The sequence below is a fragment of the Neolamprologus brichardi genome, chromosome 6 (genome assembly GCF_056152115.1).
Source record: "Neolamprologus brichardi isolate AB-2024 chromosome 6, ASM5615211v1, whole genome shotgun sequence".
Classification (NCBI taxonomy): Eukaryota; Metazoa; Chordata; class Actinopteri; order Cichliformes; family Cichlidae; genus Neolamprologus; species Neolamprologus brichardi.
The window spans coordinates 26,530,391-26,557,671 of NC_142109.1; the positions used below are offsets into that span (position 1 = coordinate 26,530,391).

At 44.2% G+C, this 27,281-nt stretch overlaps 1 protein-coding gene across 3 annotated transcripts; it reads left to right on the forward strand.

Annotated features, from left to right (window-relative positions):
- On the forward strand, positions 1-26,616 carry adgrl1b (adhesion G protein-coupled receptor L1b). 3 transcript variants are annotated; one of them, XM_087841930.1, is made up of 25 exons: positions 1-865; positions 7,495-7,607; positions 9,929-10,142; positions 10,614-10,723; positions 11,546-11,560; positions 12,841-13,048; positions 14,010-14,274; positions 14,371-14,710; positions 14,802-15,095; positions 17,774-17,877; positions 18,011-18,196; positions 18,316-18,354; positions 18,435-18,615; positions 18,710-18,832; positions 19,317-19,534; positions 19,645-19,818; positions 20,487-20,699; positions 20,851-21,071; positions 21,246-21,312; positions 21,437-21,525; positions 22,203-22,371; positions 22,476-22,625; positions 22,705-22,801; positions 22,881-22,991; positions 23,698-26,616. In XM_087841930.1, exons 2-25 carry the CDS (start codon positions 7,544-7,546, stop codon positions 25,686-25,688), a joined length of 5,643 nt encoding a protein of 1,880 aa, XP_087698056.1. In that variant the 5' UTR covers positions 1-865; positions 7,495-7,543; the 3' UTR covers positions 25,689-26,616. The 3 variants fall into 3 exon arrangements, with proteins under 3 accessions (XP_087698056.1, XP_087698058.1, XP_087698057.1); XM_087841932.1 differs by having other exon boundaries at positions 22,515-22,625; XM_087841931.1 differs by lacking the exon at positions 11,546-11,560.
- The last annotated feature ends 665 nt before the right edge of the window (positions 26,617-27,281 follow it).

Sequence of the window (27,281 nt, forward strand, 5' to 3'; positions counted from 1 at the left end):
TGCAGAACGCGCAACAAGCGGACCAGCGGATGGAGAGAGAAGAAGAGAGACGGACGGATGCAAGGCGAGGCCAGGAACGGGAAACTGTATCTCTCCTGACGGTCCAGCTGTTGTCTTTTCCTTCCCCTCGTTAACCCTAGTATTATTTTATAACGCGATTCTTGCTTTTCCCCCCCTATTTTTTTTTAAAGCCTGACATTTCTCCATATCCGTCCTGATGTGCCGCTGCACCCCATCACGATTCTTCAAGGATATGCAAAGCGGCTGTTATCACGTCGACGTTATTTTCCATTAAATGCAAGGATGTACCTAATGAACGGCATCGGAGGCGTACGATCAACAATGACAAACGACAGCTGAGCTCGGCGAGCGGCTCAGAGCGGTCGAGGTTTGTGCGTTAATTTGCGCCTAATTATTGTTTTCGTGTGTGCCCGTTTATTTCCCTCCCTTCATCCATCGGGGCTATAAGGCCTATAGCCCGCATCATTTCTGGGCATGAAACCCGTGGGAATTATGATACCAACGTGACGCACAGTCACACAGCACAGCGGGAAGACATCGAGCCTCTACAGGACGGAGGGAGGGTGTGAGGTCCAGCAGAGCAAAACCCTGCCTCTCGCACTGATCACAGGCGGAGGACGCCCAGTTGTTGCTGGACAAATCACGCTAATGACTGTCGTATAGCCCAGCAGGTCTCGCCCTCCACTAATTCCCCATTGAATATTTAATTTTTTTTAATGCATCGGGCGCAGCGGAGCGGGAGAAAGGGAGGAGAGTACAGTGGGTGAGGGCGCGGAGAGACGGGATGCGGGAGACGCAGTGAGCGAGGAGGAGGAGGAGGACGAGGGAAACCGGAGGATTGACGGTAAGATATGGATATAGGCTATGAGGATGCACTCCGCCCCTCCTCTCTCTCTCTCTCTCTCTCGTTCACACGCACAATCGCACATATATGATCAATGCCCCAGAGGACAGCACAGGTGCCCCGCTTCTTTCATTGGTATTGCTTCTGCTTCTGCTGCTGCCAAGGGCCATTTGATCACTGAGTGGACATGGATCCCATGCGCTGCTGTGCTGGGGTTTTTAACGCTGGCTGCCATTAAAGCTTGGTCAGTAGTAGCCATGAGTGTTGTGAAATATTCATAGGCACGTGATTACCCGTCTTTGGAGATCAGAGAGGGGAAAAAGTGTTGTGATAGGGTGTCCCAGACTGGAACGCCAGAGGGGTCTGTCATGGGTGGTGTGATTTGTGTTCATTAACACACACCTTTGGTTGCAGCGTCATGTGTGCTGCAGTGAGCAGTGATGTAAAACACACGCACACACACATACACACAAAAGGGGTTTTAATGCGGGTTTGGTTTGCTGATTCACCACAGATGGGAACATGAGGAGAAAAGAGTATGAGAGGTAGCAGAGCGAGTGAGTGAGAGTCCACTATCAATATTTCAGAGAGGGAAAGAGAGGACTGGGTCAGTGGAGGAGGCCAGGCGGAGAGACTGGAGTGACTGTGAGAAAGAGAGACGGAGCGATAGAGAGATGCAGAGGACAAAGGAGGTGAATGAAAGGGGAGAAAGGCTAAGGGAATAGATGGAGGAAGAGCTCAGTGGGTGACAGGACTCCTGCTCTACTGTCAGACTCAATCCCTGATTCATTTGTAGCAAAGGGTGTGCAAAGACATCGTTTGTGTCCTATTAATTATAGATACAAAAACATTGAAAAAGAGCTCATTAATATAGAGAACTATCTGTGAACCCAGATTTTAGAGCGGTGACTCCTTTCTGTGTGTGTGTGTGTGTGTGCGTCCGCACTGTGTTCTGGATGAGAAAGAGAAAACAAAGGTAATGAGGTTTGTTTCCATGTAGGGATCATTTACATCAACTACTGTGGAGTAAAAAGAAAGGACACAGTGATTTGCTTAAACCACTCCGACACACACATACACGCGCACACACAAGTTGGATGGGTTTTCTGTCATTTGACTTGTAAAATGCACCATATTTGTCTCTTTCTGTTCGGACCACCTCGAACAGGTTCCTCTCACGTCTCCTCGAATCAGTCAGACACACTGAGTCAGTCTCCCCGTTTGTGCTGTGAGCATTTTATGCAAGCCTGTGCAGAGCTGTGGGCGGATATATCAGTGTAATATCAATATCATGATACGAGAACAGACATCTGCTTGGATTTTTATATGACAAAGATAAGGGGCAGACACTTTGGCGTGTAAAAATCATTTAAATTTACCAATGTCAAAAGAGCAGCTAATTAATATTCTGTTACAGTTCCAAGTCAGACTGTGGAACAAATAATGAGACATTTAACTATGCTAATTTTTTCCAGGGGTTATGGGTGGTATAAAGAATTTTTTTTAAAGAAATGTTTAAACAGGAAAAAAAAATCGTACGTAATCTGTAAAGCTGACATGCAGATATGTGCGTATGCTTTTGCTTAGTCAAGTGATTTTAATGTACACGGTCTGACAAAATCTCTGCGAGGAGACACATTTTTGCCATATCACTGTACCTAATATTGCTATTTTGCTAAAATATTTTATTAATAAACCTTTTTTTCCTCCCTCCTGTCCAGACTTCTCTGTTCTCTCGTACTTCAGTTGATGATCGTAAACGTGGCGTAAAGGCCTTTTTTAAGCCATGTGACATTTTAAAATCCAAACCGCAATCCTGTATTTTACTCTGCGAGTTTGTTCTGATGACATTTTCCAGCAGCTCACATTATCGTAGCATGTTATGCTGACATACAACTGGGAGCAATGCCACATTTTCTTAAGTTTAAAGGATCACTTGCATACTTAAATACACTTTAAATTATGAACACGTATGTTACTCACATATGTGAGTGTGTGTGTGTTTATGTGGCAGCTGTACAGCTGTATCGATATATAATGCAATATAATTTCAGATAGATTTGGCAAGCTGTTTATAGATCAAATATGACAGACGGGAATATTTTTTTTTATTTTCAGTTAATGCAGCAAGTTAAAACCCCTAAAATAAGAAACTTAAAGATATAAAATGTGATGCAAAAATCCAAATCTGTGCTAAAAAGTCACGGCACATTTTCTTGTTATGTGTCAGGGAAATCCCTCCTAAATTGAGAAAGAAGACTTTGAAGAAAGTATAAAATGTTCATTAGATGTTGAGAAGATCTAAATGAACACAGATGTAATTTTTAATTCTTTCGAGCAGGCAAACATTATTCTGAGCCAGTTGTGTCTGGCTGGAACTCCCTGCTTTCCTAGAAACTATTGGCCATGAAACATTAACAGATCATCTAATATCAGGCCTCTGCAAACTGCCAAGAGATCTGATGTGCCAAGACTTTGCAACATCAGCACAACTGTTTTCCAAACAAATATTAACATGTGCTGAACATGAGCCTGTAGGTCTTCTGAAAACACAACATTTTCACAGGGTTAAAACAAAGGAAAGCATCAGAAAGATAAAACCTGAAATAATTATTTAGATTTTTTTTAAATGTTATTTTTCTGATGATTGACCTATCATTGCGGTTCAAGTCGATATCTAAATTGTTATTACAAAAATCACATGCAGCTATAAACTATGTTCGTCGGTACTTTAAGTTGTCACGGTTGACGGAACCCTGACTGAAGCTGAAGCAAACAACAGCCGGTGAACTATACACAAAATATGAGGGGAATGAACGTGGCTCCAGGGGTTCACGGGGCAGGACGGGAAAACACTCCACACGCGCTCGTGCGCCCACTCGCTCCAATCGTCAACACGCGCCACTCCGCTCATCCAAACACTCGCGCTCTGAAATCCAAAGAGGTTCAAGGGACGGGTCCAGGAATCTACATACACAAGACGAGAGATAACCACCGCAAGGGAGTCACTATGAAGACACGAGATATTAGTCAGCTACGCCAACATGTGTCGCAAAACGGTCCAGCGACGACAAACACTGAGCCACCATCTTAACTAGCAGCCAGGAAAGCAGGATGATGGGCCGCAGGTGTGTGATTGCTCCCAGGTGCGTGGGCCAAAGGCGGGAGCCCGCAATGAGCTCCGCCCAGGCAGAGCGAACACAGGAGAGAGAGCAAAAACAAAAACAAAAAACACATGTGGCCTTACTGGGTTGACTGGGCAGACACACGGACCGTGACAAAAGTAAAAGTGCCTGTAAAAGCGAACACGGACTCCTCAAAACAGCCAAAATCTGCCATCCACTCATATTTAATGCACATAATTGTACACTGTCAATGCAATTTTATACATAGTTTAAAAAAAACATGATCCACTCATACAGCTGCCATGAAAGCTTGCAACTCATTGGCATAAGAATCTTTCCACCTCCACCGTGCAACCCACTTGACATGAATCCTGCACAGGCCTCCTATTGTGCTCCTTGTTGGTCTGAGATTGGTTTCCGCCCACCTCTGACTGGGTGAGCAATGGATTTGGTGTTTTTTTTTTTTTACAGGGAGGCTATATATAAACTTGGACTAATTTTAAAATCAATCAATCAGGCAATTCCTGTGGATTTTGTCATTGAGGTATGTTAAGAAGGGTTTTTTATGTCCACTTATGGAGAGCAGATACAGTTGTAATGCCTTTTTTTTTTTTTTTAAATAAAAGTATTATTTGAAGACAGACTTAATCAAATTGTGTGCTTTAAGATAGATTCAGATTGGGCAATAATCTTAAATGTGACAGTAACAGATTTCAGCTATTATGCTTCGCACTGATCAGGTAAAAACAAAAGAATGATTAATGAGCAAACCCGTACAATTCTGGAGAGTTTCTGATATGGAGAAAATGCTTAAAGAGCACAAATGCACGGTGTGCTTTTAGCTCAGGGAGCGTGTGCTGAAGGCAGGATTACAGTCGTGATAAATACGTGAGGAAACCTATCAATGTTTAATCAGTCTTCCTGCAGTCTTTAGCAAAGACTCAATTCTTTAAGTGAGAGAAAACAGAATTACTTTTTGTGCAAAAACTTTCTTTTGTAAGAGATCCCGGCCTGCACCACAAAATGTGGCACAGAACGAGACACCAGGGAGTCTTTTTGGCCTTCTGTGGGATTAATTACTACCTGCTAGTATTCCAGATATATATAAAGTAGGGGTTAAAATCATAAAAACAACAAATACGACAGAAAATAAAAGAAAAATTTAGCGTGATATGCTAGTTACTACCGTATTTTCTGTGTACCTTCATACATGTAGGGGAATGCGACACCTCTATTCCCACGAGTCAGACATCGACCAGACAAACATACAGGCTCTAAAACCCCATAAGTGGCTTTGACTGCAGCATGTAGGCCTCAGCCCTCTGGGAAATGTAGAGGTCAATGGTCCGAAACTGGCAGTTGCACAAGGCGCTGTAGTGTGTTTTGATTCTTAAATATTAGCCATAGCGACAAGAAAATTCTCCCACTCTTGTTATTAAAAAGTCTTTCAGCCAATAAACCTTTCAGGGTTTCTGTTGGAAGACTAATCTATGTCTCTCCCCCACACCTCTTAATTAGTCTCTCCTCTCCATCACACACATACAAACACACATTCATTCATCCATTAAGAGCATAGTGCTACAAGGCTGCTTTGTCACTTTGCGCTTCATAGTGATCTACCCTCAGGCACTGATTGCTCTGTGACCAAAGAGAGGGAGGTTAGTCTCTCTTTCTATCTCGCCCTCTGTTGATTGTACGGCCTCGAACGCACGTGAGTGTACGCAACTTGATTTTTACATTATTTCTACAACAGGCTACTCACATTCGTAAGGATCTGTGTGATGCAGAATTGTGTGATTAACGTCTAAACTACAAGAATTTAGATGTCAAATGATGCACTGAGAATATTTTTATTTCATGAAATCGTCCAGCAAAACATGCAGACGAATTTTCTCTGTGCATATTCTTTGTAAATGGTTGGGTGTATTCGCAGCATGCACGTTAATGTGTGCGCCTGTGTAATTTTTTTTCACTCTAAGCATTATGTTCATACACTCACTTAGAGATAGCTGCCACTTCAAGTAGGCCGGCCGCTTCCCCGGGGCAGGATTTTGGTTGTAGGCAGTAAGCATGGTGGTGCAAACAGGGGGAACCGGGTGTGTGGCTTTGTCAAGGGCCATCAGTGTCCTTGCTCTACTTACTCTGCATCTATCTGTGTGTGTGTGTGTGTGTGTGTGTGTGTGGAGTGGGGGTGGGTGGGGGGTGAGATAGCAAGAGAGAAAGAGAGAGATTTGGGGTAGCAAGCATAAGAAAATGCTGCCATAAGGGGTTTGCAGGAGACTAGACATATTGTGTGTATGTGTTTGCGTGGTTGTGCGTGCATCTGATAAAAAATGGAAATGTTCTCATTCTGTTCAGTCTTTTATATTTACTGTGTGTGCGTGTGCATAGCTCACTGGTCCTGGGGCCTTTATTACAGCCTTGTTGGTTGAGTGGATTTAAAGAAGGCAGAGGTTTCTCTTCTCTTTCTTAGTTTATGCGCATGTGCCCGAATGCGTGCGAGGTTTCCTGTGTGTGCGTGCGTGCGAGCGCAAGTCTTTGAATGCGCGTTGGACATTTGTTGAGGAGTGACCTAAATCTGTCGGCCATCATTACCTAACAAGAAGATGGAGTCACAAATAAACACACATGCACACATATGTTTATGTACACACGCACACAACCTCCCAAGACCGTAACTCTGGTTACGCAGTCCACACTACAGCTGTAGCTGAAATCCTAAAAGGAAAAAAGAAATGTTATGGCGTACATGATGCCCCTCCTCTCTCCCTTCTGTCCAGGGCCAAGAGTTCAGTTTATATTAAGGAGTCATATTACTGTTGTTCTCTCGTAGCTCATCTTCCTGCGTCCCGTATGTTCCCTCATAAAAATCCACAGTGCACCATTGCCCTCTGATCACCTGTGTCTTCAGTCAGCTGCTTTACCTAGTTACGCCTGCGGGGGAAGAGATCGTCTCTACAACATGATTTATTTAGGATTACTGAAAAGTGGCCTAAGCTGAGCCCAGCCCTCTGCCTCTGTAAGTGTGTGTGTGTGTGTGTCTAAGGATAGAAAGATTAAGACTCTTTTATGGGTCAGTTGCCAGTATTGCTTCTGGCTAATTACAGACTTAAAACACAAATTCTCACGTGTGCGCTTTCAGTAACAGATACGCACATCCACTGTATACCTCCTCGCGCTCCATCCCTCTCTCTCTCTCACTTCCTGAGACTGCACTGTGCTATCACCATGGTAACAGCAGATTGAGGGGCTTTTCGCTGCACCGATTGTTCAATTGTTATCTTTATTTTGCTCCCACTCTGTGTCCGTCCGTCTGTCTGTCTGTCTCTATTATTCTGTCCTCTTTCCACCCTGCTGTGGTGTCTCATGTGCACTCTTTCATAGTCAGTGTGGGTTTCTGACCATCCAACACACACACACGCGCGCACGCACACACATCTCCACTAAGATGAGAGGGTGCAGTTTTTCACTCACAGTCTCACACTTCCACTGCTTCCTCCCCAGGCTCTCCTAGCACTGTGGTGGTGTGACGTCCTAACTCTTCCTGCCCAGCATGGCTGTGTCACTGTGGTTCGTGGGCGTGCTCACTCTGGCTCAAGTTGCACCCTCTGGCCAAGGTAAGCGTCACGTCGAGGTGTTGATTCTGACAGCATTGAGCAGGAGGAATCCTATAGACTGAAACGCCATAGATAATGTCAGTGCAACACAAATTTAAGTGACTCACATCTAATCGAGTGAAGCCCAGTGCCACTAAAAAAAAGGCATCTAGACAAGCTGTATGACATGCTTTGACCTACGCAAACACAAGATGTGAATACAAGTGTATGAGTGGAGTGTATGAGGAGCTGCCTGTAGCTCAAAGTCGATTAACAATCAGCTATTCAGCACGGCAGACAGTTACAGTACATCAGCAGCATACTAGTCACACCAAAGTGTTGCTTTAATGTTTTAATCCTGATGCTGCAAACACCTTGTCATGCGTACACGATACTCAAACTCGTGTGAGAAAGCGGATTAAGGTAATGGTAATGGGATTTTCTCCAATAACCGTGGTTTACGCAGCTTTAAAAGGTTGTCAGGTGAGTGTTTTCGCTGAGCCTGTATTTAACATATTCACACGTAGTGCTCAAAGAAAATGAAATCCTATACTTGTCTGATTGTGTTTACCGAGCACCTGAGTGTCAATAGTGGTTTCAAAGCTGCGCGTCACATGTAGCTGTTACAAAGGAGGTGTGACGAGATTATGGCAACAGTCACGTCTGGGAATCCTTCCAGTGTTAGCTTTCACACTTGCGTATTTTAAAGATTAAATTAGCGGTTTTCAATGTTTTCACAATTTCAAAGCATGTGTAATGTGTGTTAAATGTGCTAACAAATGCAGGTATGGGAATGATTTGAATGAGGCAGTCAAAGTAAGGTCTCTATCCTAGGGAATCGTTAATGGGATCAATGTCCTATAGTTCGTGGTATTGGATAGCTGATCCCATCTGTAGACCAGGAGTATTTATCTTCCCAAAGCCTGACAATGTAGCCCAGATGATGTAATCAGCATGGCCATGTTAATATTGCTAGTATCACATTCTGTACAGTCTCCAGTCCTACAGAAATTGCTCATTCCCTGACTTTTCTCCGTGCTCACCATTAGGCAGATGATTAATTCGATATGGAATTTCTCTGAAATCCAGTGCATCCATAGCGTACAAAGGATACCATAGATACGGTATCCATGGTATCAGATGTTAACATCTCATAACTTTGGGATTCGATTTTGCATGTTAGCATCCATCACAGAGCACCACTCATAACTAAGTGCAAAAAAAGGCTTAAAACAAATGTGAGACTGTGCCAGCATCCATGATTATGAATCACTGCTTCAAACCATAATACTAATAGGTGGTTTATGCAGTACTGAGCAAACGTTTTGAGCCACCACCATTTTTTATATTTTGCAAGGAGCCAGCAATAGTACTATTACAGATGTAGAAATCAAAAAGCTTTTTGTGTGGAAAGAAACATTTTCTGAATGTATTTTAAACGTTTTCTTTGCTTTTCACGCATTTTCAGTTCAGTCCTTGTACTTTTCACAAAAACAGATAATTTGTTTCAATTTCTTAAGACGAATCTCTGAAAAACGCCAGCTTGACGGGCATAAAATCGTATTTCTGCACGAGATGAGATGTTAGCCTAAAACTTGATGGCATGATATGCGGTATGCTTTTAAAAAAATTGAGAGAGCTGGACAAGTGGTGTACAAAAGAAGAAGTGGCAGGTCTAAAAAACTACTTATACAGCAGATGAACAGTGTTTGAAAGTCATGTCCTTAAGAAATAGGAAAAAAATCCACAAAATAGCTGACACAGGACCTGAGAGATGCAGCATTTTCAGCTTTTCATTTTCAGTGATCCCAAACACACTGGCAGTGCAGTAAAATCATGCCTGGATAGAAAAGCAATATGCTCTGTCAGTTACGACTGGCCAGTCCAGAACCCGGACCTCAATATTATTGAAGCGTTTTGGAATCATCTTGACAAAGAACAGAGCAAAAGGTAGCCAACATTCACAGAAGAACTTTGAATGTCCTTCAAGAAGCCTGAAGACAAGAAAATTGTTAGGAAGGTTAAATTAGCTTTAGAAGGTAAAACTATTTTCATTTCAGCTGTAAAGTTGGACATTAAAACATGGGCATCAGTAATTGGTTTATAGCTCTAAGAAGCCATTTGACTCTCTTCTGAGGTTTAAAATTGCTGCCATCGAGGACACTACAAAATCAGACACTACAGAAATAAATCAAATGCCAATTTTTAGAAATGTATTAACTATGAAGCTCCTTTTGCCTGTAGTAAATTTTGAAAACTTGGCTTTTCTTTCTTCTTGTGTTTCCGCCTTTCCCTTTCATCCTCTGCTGCCTCACCCCACTTCTCCCCCGCCTACTGTGCAGCCATGTCCCGGGCCGCTATGCCATTTGGCCTGCTACGCAGGGAGCTGGCATGTGAGGGTTACCCCATAGAGCTGCGCTGCCCAGGGAGTGATGTGGTCATGGTGGAGACTGCCAATTACGGACGCACCGATGACAAGATCTGTGATGCAGACCCCTTCCAGATGGAGAACACACAGTGTTACCTCCCCGACGCACTAAAGATCATGTCGCAGAGGTGAGTATGTGTTGGGCTGCACATCCTGCTGTGTGTACACTATATTTGCATAAGCAGTTAAAAATTGCGCAGTAAAGATGCAAACTGTGATATCGTACTCGAGTTATTTGAATACGTCTTTTAGAAGTGGCTACGGCAATCAATGAGCGCGTGAACTGTTTGTACGTGTGCACTGCTGCACTACATACGCGCTGATTAGTAGGTTGTCTTGTGTGTCATGTATACATGCAGGTGAAGCAACCTCTCCAGCTCAGTATGAGTGCCTGGCTGCACCATTAGCTGTGTACTCAGCAGTGTTTTCCTCGAAGAACTGATCAATATTCAGTGAGAGGGAGAGTAGACAAATGGAGTGTCCTTTGCTTCCCCTTTCCTGTCTGGTAATCACTCCCCTTCCTTCCTTTGTTGTCTCTCTCCATCATCCATATGACTCACCCATCCATCCATCCATCCATCCATCCATCCATCCTCCAGGTGTAACAACAGGACTCAGTGTGTGGTGGTTGCAGGGGTTGACGTCTTCCCAGACCCCTGTCCTGGAACATACAAGTACTTGGAGATCCAGTATGAGTGTGTCCCTTACAGTGAGTATGCATATATATTTATTCCAACAGACATAAACACACATATACTGTATGTACACACACACACACACAAACACACTCACACACATACATAAAAACAAACACAAGTGCACACAGATTTAACCTATGTTTTTGTTTTTTTTTCGCCAAGATGCATTTTTAGGTTTTTGGTGTTTATTATTATTTGTACGTATGATCTCTGATGTTTACTAGTTCCCTGAGAAACTGATGGATAGAAAGAGACTGGGAGTTTTTTGTTTTTGTTTTGTTTCTCAGGGAATGTGTGTGCATGCTTGTGTTTCTGAAATGTAAAAAGAAAGTTGTACGGAGAAAGTACAGAGAGAAAAACTGTTTGCCAAAATGTCTTCTGCGTGTATGTGTGTTTGGGAGTATGCACTTGCGCGTGCATGCGTGTGTGTTTTCTTTTCCAGATTCACGCCACGGGAGTTGCTCTCTTTTCTCCACAGGAGCCTGATTGAGGGAAGGAGAGATCGGGGGAGGTGGGGGAGGGAAGGGGGGAGAGGATAGGGTGGGAGGGGAGGAGAAGAGGGAAGAAGAATATGTTGGGTCTCTTTCGTGCTCCTTCCTTTTACGTGAACAATAATGTATGTGGTGAGAATGAGTTCCAAAGTCTTTATCTGTGCAAATCTTTCTTTCTCTCTTTCTTTCTTTCTTTTTCCCTTTCTTTCTTCCTTCCTTCCTTCCTTCCTTTCTTTCTCTCCTGCTTTTCTTGCTTGCTTTCTTGCTTCTCTTTACTTCCCTTCTTTCACCCTCTGACTTTTCTTTCTTTCTCTCCCTCTTTTTTTTCCTATGCTTGAGTAGAAGTGGACCAAAAAGGTAAAGACAATACATTGTAGCATCTTGATCTCTCCTTACCCCCCGAACCCCCTCTTTTCTCTCCTTCTCTTCCTCTCTCCTACCATTTCTCTCTTCCTCCTACCCTAGGACGTTGTTTCGTAATCATGCTGGATGTTGCCCCCTCCCTTTTTTCATTTCCTACTCAGTTCTTTTTTCCCCATTTTATCCATCTCTCGTTGTATAGAAAGCCGTCCTTTTATCCAATTTTATCCAGGTTCTGCACCTAGTCTCTCTTCATCTTTTCTCTCTTGCTTTCTTGCTTTAGTTTCTTCACCTCTTCTTTCCCTCTTGCTCCTGGTTGATCTCTCTGTTCTCTGTCTCTCCTTCAGTCTCTGTGCACACCAACACAAACACAGCTACTCACACGTACATAAACACAATCTTCCTTTGAAGCTTTCCCTCCTCTATGTTCTTTCTTTCTTTTCGTTCAATCTTTCTTTTGTTCTTTCTTTCACTTTTTACTCTCCCTTCCTTCCTTCCTTCCTTTCTTTCTTCCTTCCTTCCTTCTTGTCTAGTCATCCTCTTCATGCTTATTTTCCCTTTTCTTCCCTTATAGGAAGAGCCCCTTATTTATCTTCATAGGAAAAATAAGACGAAATCTGTGTGATTGTATATCCGTCTGGATGTGTGCTTACCAAGCACTGCTTATGTGTGGGTGTGTGTGCATGCCTATTTGCATGCCAGTGTGAGACTGTACAGTATACATATGTGTCCATACAGTTATTGACATGTGGGTGGACCAATCGTTGTGCTCGGCGTAAACTAACCTGCCCTCTCATTCACTTCAAGGCAAAATTTAGCCCCGCCTTCTGCGTCCCTGACTCTACCTCACACTCTTTTTCACTCTTTTTGCACTAACCCACACACAGACACACACACACACATACACACAAAAAGCACATAAATACACTCACACCTTTCATTGCAGTGTCCCTGTTGTATTACTCACCACACACACACTAACAGTGTGTGCTTTCTCAACACTTATACGTCTCTTCTGTTGCTTGCCTCTCAAGATCAGCACAGGTGTTTTAAATCCCTTTCTCTTTTTCTCTTCATTCTTTTTCCTTAATCTCGCTGCATTGACTGCATTTAATTCAATCCATTTTTCATGCATTGATCCATTTTCTCCCCACACCTGCCTCCACTTTCTTTCTCTTCACTCTTTTTCGCACTTCCCTTCCTGCGCTTTTGCTCCCCTCTCTCTTTCTCTTCTCTCTCACATCCTGCCTCTACCCCGCCTAATTCCCATCTTCCAGTTTTCGTGTGTCCTGGCTCACTGCTCAGCATCCAGCCAGCCTCCTCGCTCCTGGAGGTGGAGCATCAATCAGGGGCCTGGTGTAAAGACCCCCTGCAAGCTGGTGACAGGCTGTATGTCATGCCGTGGACACCCTATAGAACAGAGGTGCTGTATGAGTACGCCTCTTGGGATGACTATCGGCAAAACAGAGTCACCACAACCTATAAGTGAGTGCTTTGTGTACTGCGTATATTGTTGAGATAGTTGATGAATATTCAGTTACTCTAGGGTCTGCTTTGTTTATTGTTTTTTAAGAAACTGTAAAGTAACAGATTAATCAAAGCTGGAAAAAAAATCAATGAAGTAGTCTGTAATAAAAATAATGGCAGTTTGCAGGTCTTGGGGGCTTATTTCACATTTAGCCAAATCAATTTATTATGGAAAAAGAGCAACATTTATTTTGTCCGTATAAAAAGTTGGTTTCATATATTCTATATCTATAACGTATGGTTATATAAGAAGAGTTATAGTTAAAAGCATCATTGCCATTTATAGATTTCTGCTACACTCATTAAATGTGTTACCACTCATTTGTTAGCTCTTTGTGTAGTAGTTTGCATAGTTAGTGGTAGAGTTTACCACCACTGTGCCTTCAAATGAAGGTAAAATCTATGCATGCAGCTTCTGAGAGGCTTGCTCTCAGTGATGAATAAAAAGGTCTGGGATTATTAAAAGGTATTATATAAATGCTCTTAAGGCTACCACAATATCTGCAAGTGTCAATAATATCCTAATTAAAGCACTAAAGAAACAAAATTCAAGATAATTTAATTTTCCTTATGCAACACAAGATTGTATAACAAAATGTATTTATGCTGCTTACAAAATACAAATGAATGAAGCAAGCCTAATTAAGTACGCAGACTGAGTGTAGTTGGGGTTGATGTTTACTTTTAGAATCTTTTGGACTCTGGGGAGATATCTTGCTAATATCACTGATGTTTAGTTGGTGCTGGTGATGTTCTGGGTGGTTTTAATCTGAGCTGAGCTTTCCGGTCAACACACAACACGTAAATTTTTGATGTTTTGACTCAAAAATATTGTTTCTATTGTTCTTCTGTAAAAGTAAAAAGTCACAAACTATAGATTTTCACACATTTCATGATGTATTTCATAATAATCTCCCAGGTTGCCCAGCCGTGTGGATGGTACAGGCTTTGTGGTGTATGACGGTGCCGTATTTTACAACAAGGAGCGAACGCGCAACCTTGTGAAATATGACCTACGCACCCGCATCAAGAGCGGGGAGGCAGTGGTGGTCAATGCTAACTACCACGATACCTCGCCTTACCGCTGGGGAGGGAAGTCGGACATCGATCTGGCAGTGGATGAGAACGGCCTTTGGGTTATTTACTCTACTGAAGCCAATAATGGACGCATCGTGGTCAGCCAGGTAGGAGGAAGGAAAAACAGATCGATGATTGTATTTCTAAGAAAGAAAAGAGGAGGTTTTGATTTTTTCATCATTTCATGTCTTTCCTGTTTGCAGGTGAACCCCTACACTCTCCGCTTTGAGGGTACCTGGGCAACTGGCTTTGACAAACGTGGAGCTAGCAACGCCTTCATGGCCTGCGGTGTGCTCTACGCCGTGCGCTCTGTTTTCCAGGATGATGAGGGGCAGGCAGATGGCCGAGCCAGCAGCAACATGGTGGTTTATGCCTACGATACCAGTCGTGGGCAGGAGCTTCCTGTTCAGATACCATTCCCAAACCCCTACCAATACATCTCCTCCATAGATTACAACCCCAGAGACAACCAGCTGTATGTGTGGAATAACTACTATGTACTGAGATACCCTCTACAGTTCACACCACCACCACCTACTAAAGGTCAGTTGAATGATAGTAGTTGTGTAACTGGACATAGGTGACTAATGTAATAAATGTGGAGAATTTTTGACCCTGCTTTTTGACCCTCCAGGGCCCTTGTCCTCTCTGATGACCACTGTCCGGTCATACACAGCCACAGTGGCTCTGACTCCAGTGCGGCCGTCAGCCTCCCATCCAATTGGTGTCATCAACAGAGGGCCTTTTGACCAGCGGCCGATCACAGCCATGGTCCCTCTGACCCCACGCCCTCCTCTGCGTGTCCCCTTGGCCCCTGGGGGACTGGGTCAGGTGGGAGGATGTGAGAGTCGGGTGGCACGAGGGGTGCAGTGGCCCCCTACCCTAAAGGGGGAGACCGTGGAAAGGCCCTGCCCTAAGGGGTCTTTGGGTAGGTGTGGGAGATGTGGGCATGCCAGTGTGTGTGTTTCATATGCATGTTTGTGTGTGTGTGTGTGCAGATGTGAGCATGCCAACATGTTTGTTTCATGTGTGTGTAGTATCATTTGTGTGCGTGTGTGTGTGTGTGTATCCTGTTTCCCTTTGAAATGTAGTCGGATGTCCTCTCTTTGAACTTGCCTCAGATGAGTCTGAGAGGTTACAGTGTGTAGAGAAGCTGGGTTCAGCGACTCTTCCTCTCGCTGTGCAGCTGTCTTCCTCAGCCCTGCCTCCCTCTGAGGAGCAACTCTTATGGAGATTATGTAGAGATGCCTGGGCTGCGTTTTGCCTCTTCATGCATGTTGAATAGCTTGGACATGGGTTTGGCACGGCAGTGATGATTGAGTCTTATCTTAAACGATGGTTGTAACTGGAAACAGGCGTGGCTGTTGTTTCATACTTAAACCTAATTTGCAGAACAAGTGTCCAGTCTTGGTTTTCATTAAATGTCTTGTAAACAAAATGTGTGCAGCAATTAAGCAGATCAGTTAAAGGCTTCAAACTCAATTCATGGTAAATAATCAGCTGACTTCTGCTGTGGAGAGCTTTGCAACTTCTTTTAGCTCATACAGCAGTTCTGTTATTCTGTTATTAACTGCAGGGTTCATTCTCATTGGCCTCGTTTCCAGCAGTAGCTGTTTTCAGCAAAAATGAACCCTATTGTGCAATACTTGCCCGGAACCAAAAGCACAAGCAAAGTTAGTGATGAGCTGAGAAGGAAAAGCTAAATGCGTACGGTGTAACAAGAAGGCAGTGATTTCCTAAAGTTTTAAACATACCTTTATAAATTATGCTTTTATCAAAATAAACCATAAAATTGGAATTATCTGCATAGAAAAGTGAAAAATACACACATAGTCAGGTAAAAGATGATGTGTGAGACATTTTGGCCACTGGTTCACTGACTCTTGTTTGAAGACTCGAGTCAAGCATTTTTGGCTGTCCCGATCTAGGTATTTTGAAAGGGACAAGGGAGGGGTGACTCTTACTGAGAAACTGAGGATGCTGGATGCTTCTCCTGGCATTTTCCATCACATTGGCATTCAGTAAAGAAATGTTGGACTTCCTATAAAGAAACATCACCAGAGCTGTGATAAAATGTTTTTAATTAGCTCATTTAAAGGGAAATTTGATCATTCATAAATTATAATTTTGCTTATCAACTGACCTGAAATAACAGGAAAATGCACAGACTTACAAGCAAACATGTCCGTGTGGAGCCACAGTGGGGCCCAGTACCAGCATGACGTGTGGGGTACAGATGACCACTGACTGTGACCTGCTGACACTAAGCAGAGAGGGTGTCCAAGTGGGGTTCACTGTAGGCTTGCAGCATGCCCTTTGAAGCCCGCATGTGCCTTATGGCACATTACCACCACCAGAAGAAGTTTTGAGCAAAATGCCTCTAAAAATAAAAGACATTCAATAGGGGCTGCCACAGCAGGTAGTGCCACTTATTTGATTCGGCCATTTTTCCAGCTTATATTATACCTAACAAAACACCCCTTGTTTTTTCAAGGGGAACTGGGGATCTTCTACTTGTTAGGCAAATGTGTAAACCACTTCACTATGGAGCCACTCGCTTAAACAAGCCTGCAAACAAGCAAACAAACATAAAGAAAAACCTAAACCCTATCAAAACAAGTTACCCTGTTTTAGGAAATTAAATATGGCTTTATAACGTTAACTTCTAGAGTTTTATATATCACTATATACATATTACTGATGTTTTACATCAGTCACCTTTACTAAGCCTCATATTTCTATGGTTTAATCTTTCAAAGTTACACATCCCTGCAGTGCTTCTTTATTATAAATAATATCCAAGCTCACAGTTAGCAGGTGTGGGTGAACTGTGGAAATGTATGGGTAAGAAAAAACAATATTTCTCCCATACGGGCTCCAAGTGGGTGTCCCACAGCTGCCCTAAAAACCCTACATGGGAGGCCAAAGAGGATTTTCTGTGGGCATGCCCACTTTTGTTTGCTCACAGCAAACCCTCATGGGTACCCACAAAAAAAGCAAAACTACCATGGGATATCATGGGGCCATATAGGGGATCTCAAAAGACAAAACTGTGTAAGTGCGCCCACTTGGGGCATGCATGGGACAGGCTATTCTCACATAGCCGCATGTTGTCCCACAGCTACCCCAGTGTAGACATATTTGCTGGATTATTGCCTTAGCGCTATGTGGACCAACTGTACTTACTTGCATAATCACTCTTTAATGGCTTATTTTGAAGCGGGAAAAAACTTGTTGTAGCAATCTTAAAGCATACCCTTGACAAATATTTTACTCTAAATTGGATGACCGTTTGTAAAATGAGTACTGTGTGGTCTAAAATAACATATGAAATTAGACACTAAAACCATAAACTCATCCAGAATGTCTTTTCTCAGACGATAAATCAAGTGAGAAGTAGATTTTTCTCTTAGACCCTTATAGAATCAACTAAAGGCCCCCTTCTGTCAATATGAAAGAATGCCAAGTTTAACGGACTTCCCCAATGGCTTTACTTCAGACACAGAGGCTACATCTGTCTCATATCTGGTCTATGCTCTGGTGTTATAAAATACAAACTGTCGGTTTCCTTTCTGACTTTCTGCGTCACCTTTTCCGTCTCTGCAGGTATAGCCTCCTATCAATGCATGTCGTCTCCAGTGAGCTGGAACTCCAGAGGCCCTGACCTTTCCAACTGCACCTCTCCCTGGGTCAGCCAAATTGCACAGAAGGTTAGTCACACACGCACACACACAACCACAAATGCACACGCATGCTGTGCAAATGCCCTAAAGCTAGTCAGCAAGCAGCTCTCTCTTAAATGTCAAAATATTTGACATTCTAAACACCCCCGCCTCACTCCAGATTAAGAGTGGAGAGAATGCAGCCAACATCGCCGGGGAGTTGGTCAACCTGACCCGGGGGCGGATCTATGCCGGTGATGTCAGCATGTCCGTCAAGCTGATTGAACAGCTGCTCGAGATACTGGATGCTCAGCTCCAGGCCTTGAGACCAGCCAATAAAGAGTCAGCAGCACGCAATTACAACAAGGTAAATTGTTGCTGTTGTCAGTGTGGATGTGTGCTTGACCTTTCCTGGAAATGAACAGAAATGTCAACAATGACGATTCTAAAAGATATCTAACAGATGTTTTTCTGCTTTTTTTTTAGCTGCAGAAGAGAGAACGCACATGCAAAGCTTATGTTCAGGTAACATAGATAGATAGACAGCTAGCTAGCTAGCTAGCTAGACTGATAGATGTAACTGTCTCTCCCCTCTTGTTTTTCAGGCCGTTGTTCAGACAGTTGACAACTTGCTCGGTCCTGAAGCTCTTGTGTCGTGGGCTGATATGAGCAATGCTGACCAGTCACGCTCTGCGTCACTGCTATTGGACGCAGTAGAAAAAGGAGCGTTTCTCTTGGCTAATAACCTTTATGAAGCACGTTTCAGTGACAGGGCACCAAATGTTGGTACGCTGACTTTTTCGTCGGTTTTCTTGTCATATTCTCCTCAAACTAGCAGCTCATCCAGACTTGTGTGTACCTCTGGTCCTCTTATGCGCAGATCTGGAGGTGTACGTGTTAAATACAGAGGCGGACATACAGGACCTGAAGTTCCCTAACACCTACGACAGCGACAGCATCCTACAGATATCAGCACTGGCCCTGCAACAGTACAGCAACAACGGTATGTGGCACATAGGAGAAACTGATCAGTGTTAGTTCAGGCAGGGCGCATCCTCGAGCTCTGTTGCAATCAGGCAGATCAGCTGATCTCAGTGCCAAGCCACATGAGCTAATGGCTAAGCTGATACTTGTTTACTGAATCTTTAGGCTGCCTATAGCTTCTGCACACATATAAACCTCTTTGCTGTGTTAGCAGTGCCTGCCCTGTTCTATACACGGGGACCTGGTGCTGCACTCCCATAACAGAGCCATAGCACCAAATATAAGAGTACTGCAGAAGGAAATATTAATCCTATTTTCACAGCAGTAGTTGTGACGAAGATATTTATTACAAACAAATTTCTTCTTAAATTATAGTTATTAAACCATGGCTAAGACGGATTGTTTGGAGAAGTAATACTAGCTTTTCTCAGATAGTAAGATTTCAGACATATCATTATTCCAGATCAATTATTTCATGCTATTTTCTATTGTTTTCTCTCCAGGCCAGGTGAAATTAGTCCTTTCCCTCTACAAGAACCTGGGCTCCTTCCTGACAACTCAGAACTCGACGCTGCGGCTTGGACTGGGGCTGGGCCAGAGCTCAGAGGTCAGGCATAAGAGCCTGGTGGTGAACTCTCATGTCATCTCTGCATCTGTGCACAGAGGATCCAGCAGAGTGTATCTCACCGAGCCAGTGATCTTCACTCTCAGGCACCTGCAGGTCTCTTAACTCTATTCAGCGTAAAAGTCACATTGAAATGAGCAAATTTGTAACACTTTGCATAATCGCTGTGTCGAGCATACTGTTTATCGATGCCTTTGTTTCCTCAGCTGGAGAACCACTTTGGTCCCAATTGCTCTTTTTGGAACGCATCAGGGGTTTCTGGGAATGGCAGGTGGTCTACACAGGGCTGCCGCCTGTTACACACAAACAACACACACACTACTTGCGCCTGCAACCATCTGTCCAGCTATGCTGTCCTCATGACATACCAGCAACCTGCTGTAAGTAACACACGCTGACACATAGCAGCATTTAATTCGTGCAAGCTACTGTTCGCCATATTGCCATTGTGCATTTGCACCGTTTGAGCACAGAATGTATTTTCAATATGTTTAATTTGGCAACTATTATGCCAGTATGGACGTACCACTGAAAACAGTCACGTTTTTTCTTGTACTTTTACATGCATTTGCTTGTGTGGTCAGACTAAGATCTTAAAAGTCAGATTTTGAGATGAACAGCTGACAGACTTTCAAGTTGAATGAAAAAAAAATCTCGTTCCATCCTCACCCACCAAGATCTTGTCGATTCCCCCCGCCCGCCACGGTGCCCATTTGTGGTTGCACAGTTGGAGTTCACCCCTGCTGTTCTCTCTGAAATGTTGTTTAAAAATCAAGTGCAAAGTGGGTGATAATTCGGATTTGTGGCTGTAAAAGAGAGAGGGATACATGTAGCAGAATATTTTTTCTGCCATGAAATTAAATTTTGTGCTCTCAGTAAGATGTTCACTCTGTTTGGTATGATTGCATTCCTTTAAATAAATGTTATGTGGAACACGGATAGAAACACAGCAGTTTTCAGCACGTGATATGCCCACAAATAAATGGGCATCAAGATAAATATCTATGAATGTCTTACACTTTCTTTCATGTCTGCTTTTCTTTGTCAGTTCGGAGCTGGTGTGGAAGAGCTTTTTGTCTATGTGGTTTCCTGGGTTGGCATCTCCGTAGCATTGGTGTGCTTGGCGACCTGCCTTACCACACTATGCTGCCAGGGGGCGCCCTGGCATACAGACCACAGCACCATTCACTGTAACCTGTGGGCTAACCTGCTCATCACTGAAGTTCTTTTTCTTGTTGGTGCCAACAAGACTCAGTACACTGTTAGTGTTTTATTTCTTTTTATGATGATATTGGACTAGAAAACAATAGCATTTTAAAGAAGTGCATCTTGATCTAGATAATCATTTTAAAAGCTTGACATAATAACTCAATAGTAATAAATCACCTTTTGGCTGCCTCCTGATTTTTCAGGTTCTCTGCTCCATCACCGCCGGCCTGCTGCACTTTTCGCTGCTCTCTGTGTTTTGTTGGTTGTGTCTGGAAGGAGTGGAACTGTACCTGCTCCAGCGGGAGGTGTTCGAGGGGCGGAACTCCAGGAGGAAGTATTTCTACCTGTGTGGATACTCTGTTCCTGGGCTGGTGGTGGCCGTGTCCGCAGCCATCGACTTTAGAGGCTACGGCTCGAAAACTGCGTAAGATGACTGGTCTGTGGGTGTGTTTGCTGTGTGTGGCTTTGACTCCACATTCTTGGAAGCTGCATGGGGACAGTTACTCCGTATTGTTGTGTCATCTCCTGCTTATTAATTTGTTTTTCTTGAGATTCCTATTTTCCTGTAATTTGTTGTTTTGTTTGTATATATTTGCAGATGCTGGCTACGCACAGACAATTACTTTATCTGGAGTTTCCTCGGACCTGTTGCTGTCATCATTACGGTGAGATTTCATCTCGCGTTAGAAATGCCAACCGCTTCCTGTTTGTGTCATAGCGTCATGATCAGTAATTTTTTTTTAATGAGCATATATTTGACTGTGTTTGATCTTCCTCTTTTGCCATCAGTTAAACCTCATTGTGTTGGTGATGACCTTACATAAGATGCACAGCACCGCTGCTTTGAAGCCAGACTCCAGTCGCCATGACAACCTGAGGTTAGTAAGAGTCTCTCGTGCCGTTCGGCGGTGAATTATGTGTCATTGTGCAAAGCATGAATTGATAACTGCTGGATGAGGCAAAGACAGATAAGTTTAATTGTGAGTCTGTTTTATTAAACATCTTTCGGGTGCATTTGTTATTATTAATGTTGAATGAAATTTCATTAATATCATTTAATAAAGGTAAGAGAACTGAAAGAAGAAGTGCAGCAACTGTAGCCTTTAAAAACCCGAATTAAATGCACTGCAGCAGTCTTGAATAGCAGCATGACCTATGTAGACTCTGCGTCCTTTTGAGCGAGTAAAGGTCAGACCTTAGCATTGCTGCAAAAATGACAAATAGAGGGAAGAAAAAGCATTCATTCAACAAAAGAGAAAAAGTCAGCGAGTGTGTATGTGAGTAATGTCGAGCATGTTCAAGGTAGTGCAGCCCACATCTGTCACAGCTTTCTTTCACAGTTCCTGTTGCTGATGGGGGCTGTCGGGTACATTTGGCTTTACAAACCTCAGCGCTGTTACATGCTCCTTCCTCCTCTTTGTGTTAATAATTTAGCTGCCCTGTGAAATAGAGGCACAGTTGAATTTTATTCATTTTCAGCGTGAGGCGAGTGAAAACCTATGTTTTAAGTCGCTCATCAGAAAAGTAAAATATGTCTTTGCTTTGGTGTCTGCAGGGCATGGGCAGTTGGCTCCCTGACACTGCTCTTCCTGCAGAGCGTCACTTGGTCTTCAGGCCTCATGTTCCTATCTGCTCCATCTCTCCTCCTGGCTTACCTCTTCTCGTCCCTCAACACTGCCCAGGCTCTTCTTATCAGCATACTGCACTGCAGCCTCGCCAGGAAGGTCAGTGTCAGTGAGCATGAATCATTAAATAACTGCAGGTGTCTGTCAGTGACATAATTATATTTGAAGAAAGCCGTCTTCTACATGACTAAATAATGTTTTAGGGTCAGAAGGATTATGGCCGTTGCCTGCGTCTTTCGCAGTGCTGCGCAACTTCCTCGTCCAGCTCTCCAGACTCGGTTAAGGGTGCCGCTCTTAGATCCAACAGCCGCTACACCAGCAGCCAGAGTCGCAGGGCCACGGCTAACAGACAGGTATGCTGAAGCACTCGGTGCCTCTTAGTCTCCTTTGTATCTGAGCCAGGTTTGAACTTCTGTAATATGTCTGTTTCAGAGTCGTATCAGAAGGATGTGGAATGACACCGTTCGCAGGCAGACTGAGTCGTCTTTCATTGCAGCGGATGTTAATAATACACCTACTCTTAACCGAGGTACAAGAGTTTATAGCTCAGATATGCTGGCTCTGCAGACAAAGAATGTGCCATTTATTTTCTCCCTCTTTATCACCAGCTGCTTTGGGGAACCATTTTCTTACTAACCAAGTGCTGCAGACTCATGCTGGAGCCTCTCCATATGACACAGTGCTGGCCCAGGGATATAATCAACCCTTTACCTCCACAGGTACATCCTAATACAGTTCTCTATACTCCCTCCTTCTCTATTCTTTTCTTCTCTTATTATTATCTTTTACCATTCTCTTATTTATGTATATGCACAAAACCCTGCAAAGCTCTAGGCTATGCTGAATACTGAGTGACCTTTAGACCACTATTATATACAGAAGCCATTTATACAAGCAAAAATTTTGTTTGTTTAGCTTTTAATAGCCTAAAGCTTTTGCACAGTACAGTGTTGTCTGTTTTTTTGTACAGTATGGATGCTTGGATTTGTTTGAGTTTGTTTAATTGTGTTTAGTTGTTCGACTTGAAATAATTGTTTCTTTTTTGATACTTTTCCTCTCTGTCTTTCTGTCTTAACATGGACCAGTAGGAACCTTCAGAAACAAACAGAGTATGAGCTCTTCCCTCTTGTGCTCACTTGAATCATTGAGCGCCACTCCCTTGTGCACTGTGCTTCAATTCATAGACTATCTGTGAAATGTTTGCACACAGTCACAATGCACAGACCATAAAGACATAAAGCACATTTCTCCATGTGGCTACATAACCAAACATTTCATTCAGAAATATTAATATCCAAAACACTCTCAGCAGGAACACCAAACTCTGCTCATTCATTCATTTGGTCATTCATATATATTTAATGCTAAAGTTCCTATGCGTTCCTTGGCTTTTTGTGACTGGCATTTTCTTTTTTCTCCTAACAGAGGGTGGCGTTTCACAAAGCCAGGAGTCTTGTGGGTTGGACAGTGTGTGTCTCAATGGAGGCTACACCCCCAACACCTTCACCCTGCACGGTTTAGGGACGACTCCTGGGTCCCGAGCTGGAGTAGTGGGCAGCACTGACCTTCTGAGGGACGGAGGAGTTGGAATGGGAGGGGACGACATCTCCCCAGGGCTCCTGACACCGCACGGGGGAGCAGATCTGAGCGGTGGTGCTGGGATGCGTCGTAATCTGTCCGATGCAGCAGCACTAGAGAAGATGATTATTTCAGAGCTGGTACAGAGCAACCTGAGGCCTTCAGTTCCCATGCCTGTTCCTCCTGAGCGCTACGGCAGCTTGGCGAGGCCGCACCACCACGACAGGCCGGCTCTCACTCACACTGCCACTTTAACGCGACACGCACAGCCGCCACAAGAGGGATGGGCTACCTCCTTGCAGCCAAGCACACGGCATAACGCACAAGAGGGCTGGTCACAAACAAGGCACCTCACACAAGACACTGAGACACATTCCACGACACGTGGACAAGATCTTACCACAACGCCTCGCTTACAAGACGGCTGGTCACACGCGCGCATTTCTGGGGATTCTGAGTCCCGTGAGCTGCTTAAAGATGGGGACCGCTCACAGCTGCAAGGTACTCTGGGACGCCGTGGGCTTCAGGAAAGACAGCAAGCGCGTCCCCCCGATGTACAAGCACGACCTTATTCCACTCTCAGCCGCACGCCTGGTACTCTGTCCCGCCACCGCAGCACAGCAGAGTCAAGTGGAGGGACGGACAGAGACAGGGAGAAAGAAAGAGAGCGAGACCGGGATCGTTATCGGGACAGGCCCCTCCCACCTCCTCCTCCACCTCCACCACAGGACTCAGAGCCCCTGTACAAGGCCCTGGAGGAGCCACTGCTGATGAAACAGAGGGAGGCAGGTGTAGAGACATGGAGAGGCGGCCAGGACAGAGAGAAGGATGAGACGTTTCTATTAAAAAGAGATGGAATGATGGATGATTGGAGGAGTGGAGGAGAGATGGGGAGAGATGAATCTTTTACCTCTCAGAAGAGAGATGGAGAGATGGACAAATGGAGAGGTGGGATTGAAAGAGGGAGGGAGGAGTCTCATATGCTGGAGAGGAGAGATGGAAGGATGGAGGTGTGGCGAGGAGCGGAGACAGAGCGGGAAGAGACTTTTATAACTCAAAAGAAAGATTTTGGGATGGAGGGATGGAGAGGTGGAATAGAGAGAGAGAAAGACGAATCCCTATTTTTAAAGGACAGAGATGGTTGGAGAGCAGGGATCGAACGAGAAAACGAGAAACAGAAGGACAGAGCGCTTGACGTGTGGAGAGGAGGGATGGATGTAGACAGGGAGGAATCCTTCCTGTTTGAGAGCAAAGATGGAGGTCCAGATGGGAGGAAAAGAGGGAAAGACAGAGGGTCTCTTCGGTATGGCGAGCGAGAAGATTCTGACAGCTTCTCTCTGCCCTTGACCCCAGATCTCGACCTTGATGCTGACTCTTCATCTATCTACGCCCGAGATTCAAACCCCTCCCCTCTCTACCCCGGAGACCGCCGCTCCCCGCCGCTTAGTATCTTCCCCCGAAGCTCTCCGCCGACAAATATATTCGCTCCGCGAGAAAGTAACTCCCCTCCCAACAACCTCTATTCCCGCCATTCCCCGCAGGTGTACAGCCGGAGCAGCTCCCCTCCTCGCTTCTACACCCGCAACTCCCCCCCGACCCTCTCGTACCCAGACAGTAGCCCCGAAGGTCCAGAAGAAGTCAGCCCCACAGGTCAGCCTCAGCGGCCATCTCTGGAGCTGCCGTACAGCCTCGGGCGACCCCCGCTGGGCCCACGGCCTAATCACCTCCAGACCTTCTACCAGCCACCACCAATGGCATCCAATGGAGAGGCAGGGTACACGCCAGAGCCCTCCTCTGAAGGAGATGATGGACAGATGCAGCGGGTGACGAGCCTGTGACTAGGGCGGTGGTGATTGGGGTATAGAAATCAGGGAGGAGGAGGAAGATGGTGATAATAACAACACGTAATGACGATCAAACTGATGGAAACGATTATGATTATGTTAATGAAAAGGTTAATGATGATGGATGATTAACAGTGATGCCTATGAAAGCGATGGCTCCTCCCTGCTTCTATCTCCCGATCACCACGAGACTTCCCCCCCTTTCCATGTTTTGTTACTTTTGTATGACTGTGATCCATTGATAACTCTTCCTCCTATTCCCCTTCTCTCTCCTCTCTTCCCCTAAACCCTGCTGTGTCTTCCCATCTCATCGGTGCTTATCCTTATTGGCCTGTCGTCTAAGTTTCTATTGCTTCATCGGCTGGGTGTTGCCCCTCCCTGTAGCAAGCAAGCAGTGTGTCAAAGAAGCACTTGTGTGTTGCCAAAAAATCTTGTCAAAGAACATGTGCATGACTTTATAGTGGCTTTACAAGGCTACATACTGTAGGAGGAAGTGCTGAAGTGTGCGTGACGTACGAGTGTGCGCGTAGCTTGATGAGCACGGGTGTGCGCAAGGGAGTGTTTGCGTGTATGTGTGTTTGAGAGAGGAAGCGAGAGAAAGGGTGTGTGTATATACATCATTCTTGTATAATTAATGTATCACAGTGAAGCATTTTATCTATACCAACTGGAGGGCCTCTTAAACACATCCCCTCCTATTGATTTTGAACTCTTGACCAATCCTATTTCACATCAAGACCAAAACCTCTGCGCCCCGACCTGCCACTGACTGTAGGTGATGGAACTTTTGACTGCAGAGCCAGAGATCATGTAAAACCTCAGAACTTTTCTGCAACTCCCCCCGAGATCCTTGTACATATCGCCTCAAGTGTTCTGATTGTCTTGTATTGCTATTGAAGTTCAAGTAAACGTGAAAAAAAAAGGTTCCTGTTTGTGTTTCTGTTCGTGCATGTGTAAATGTAAATATGTCAACTTGCAGATGAGTTAAAGCCGGCTATTACTGCAGCCAGAATGATTTTTTTTTTTTTAAATTACAGTTCAATCAGACCGCTGACTTATTACACCAACAGAACATTGTTAGAGTTTGTAGTCTAGGCTCTGAGCTCATCTCTCCCAGCAGATATGGTACATATAGGAATTGGGGAATGATGAGTAAACATGCCCCCTGGAGTCTACAGGTGAATGCTGAGGTAGTGGAGAGGTCGACACAGCAGGAAGCAATTCCGTGCAGCCGACTCATTGACAGATCAGAGGGAGAGATGGAAAATTCTGCAGCTTTAATAGACCAACAAGTTGGGAGGCTGTGCTTGGAATGTGATGTGAGGAGAGTGAGAAATGTTAGTGTCTAAGAAGCAATGTAGTCTAAGGTGTTTTAAATTAATATGTTATTTTATAGGGAAATATTGAACCTTAATGCATCGATCTTACATCTAATTAAGATATTACATACAAAGCATCAAATTCGAATGATAAGAGAGATTTTCCCAAAATAGACAGTAATGAAAATGAGCTCAAAGTCAATCCAGTTGCAAAATGTAAATGCTTTGGACACATCCATGCATTAATAATAGTGCAATGTCATTCTGT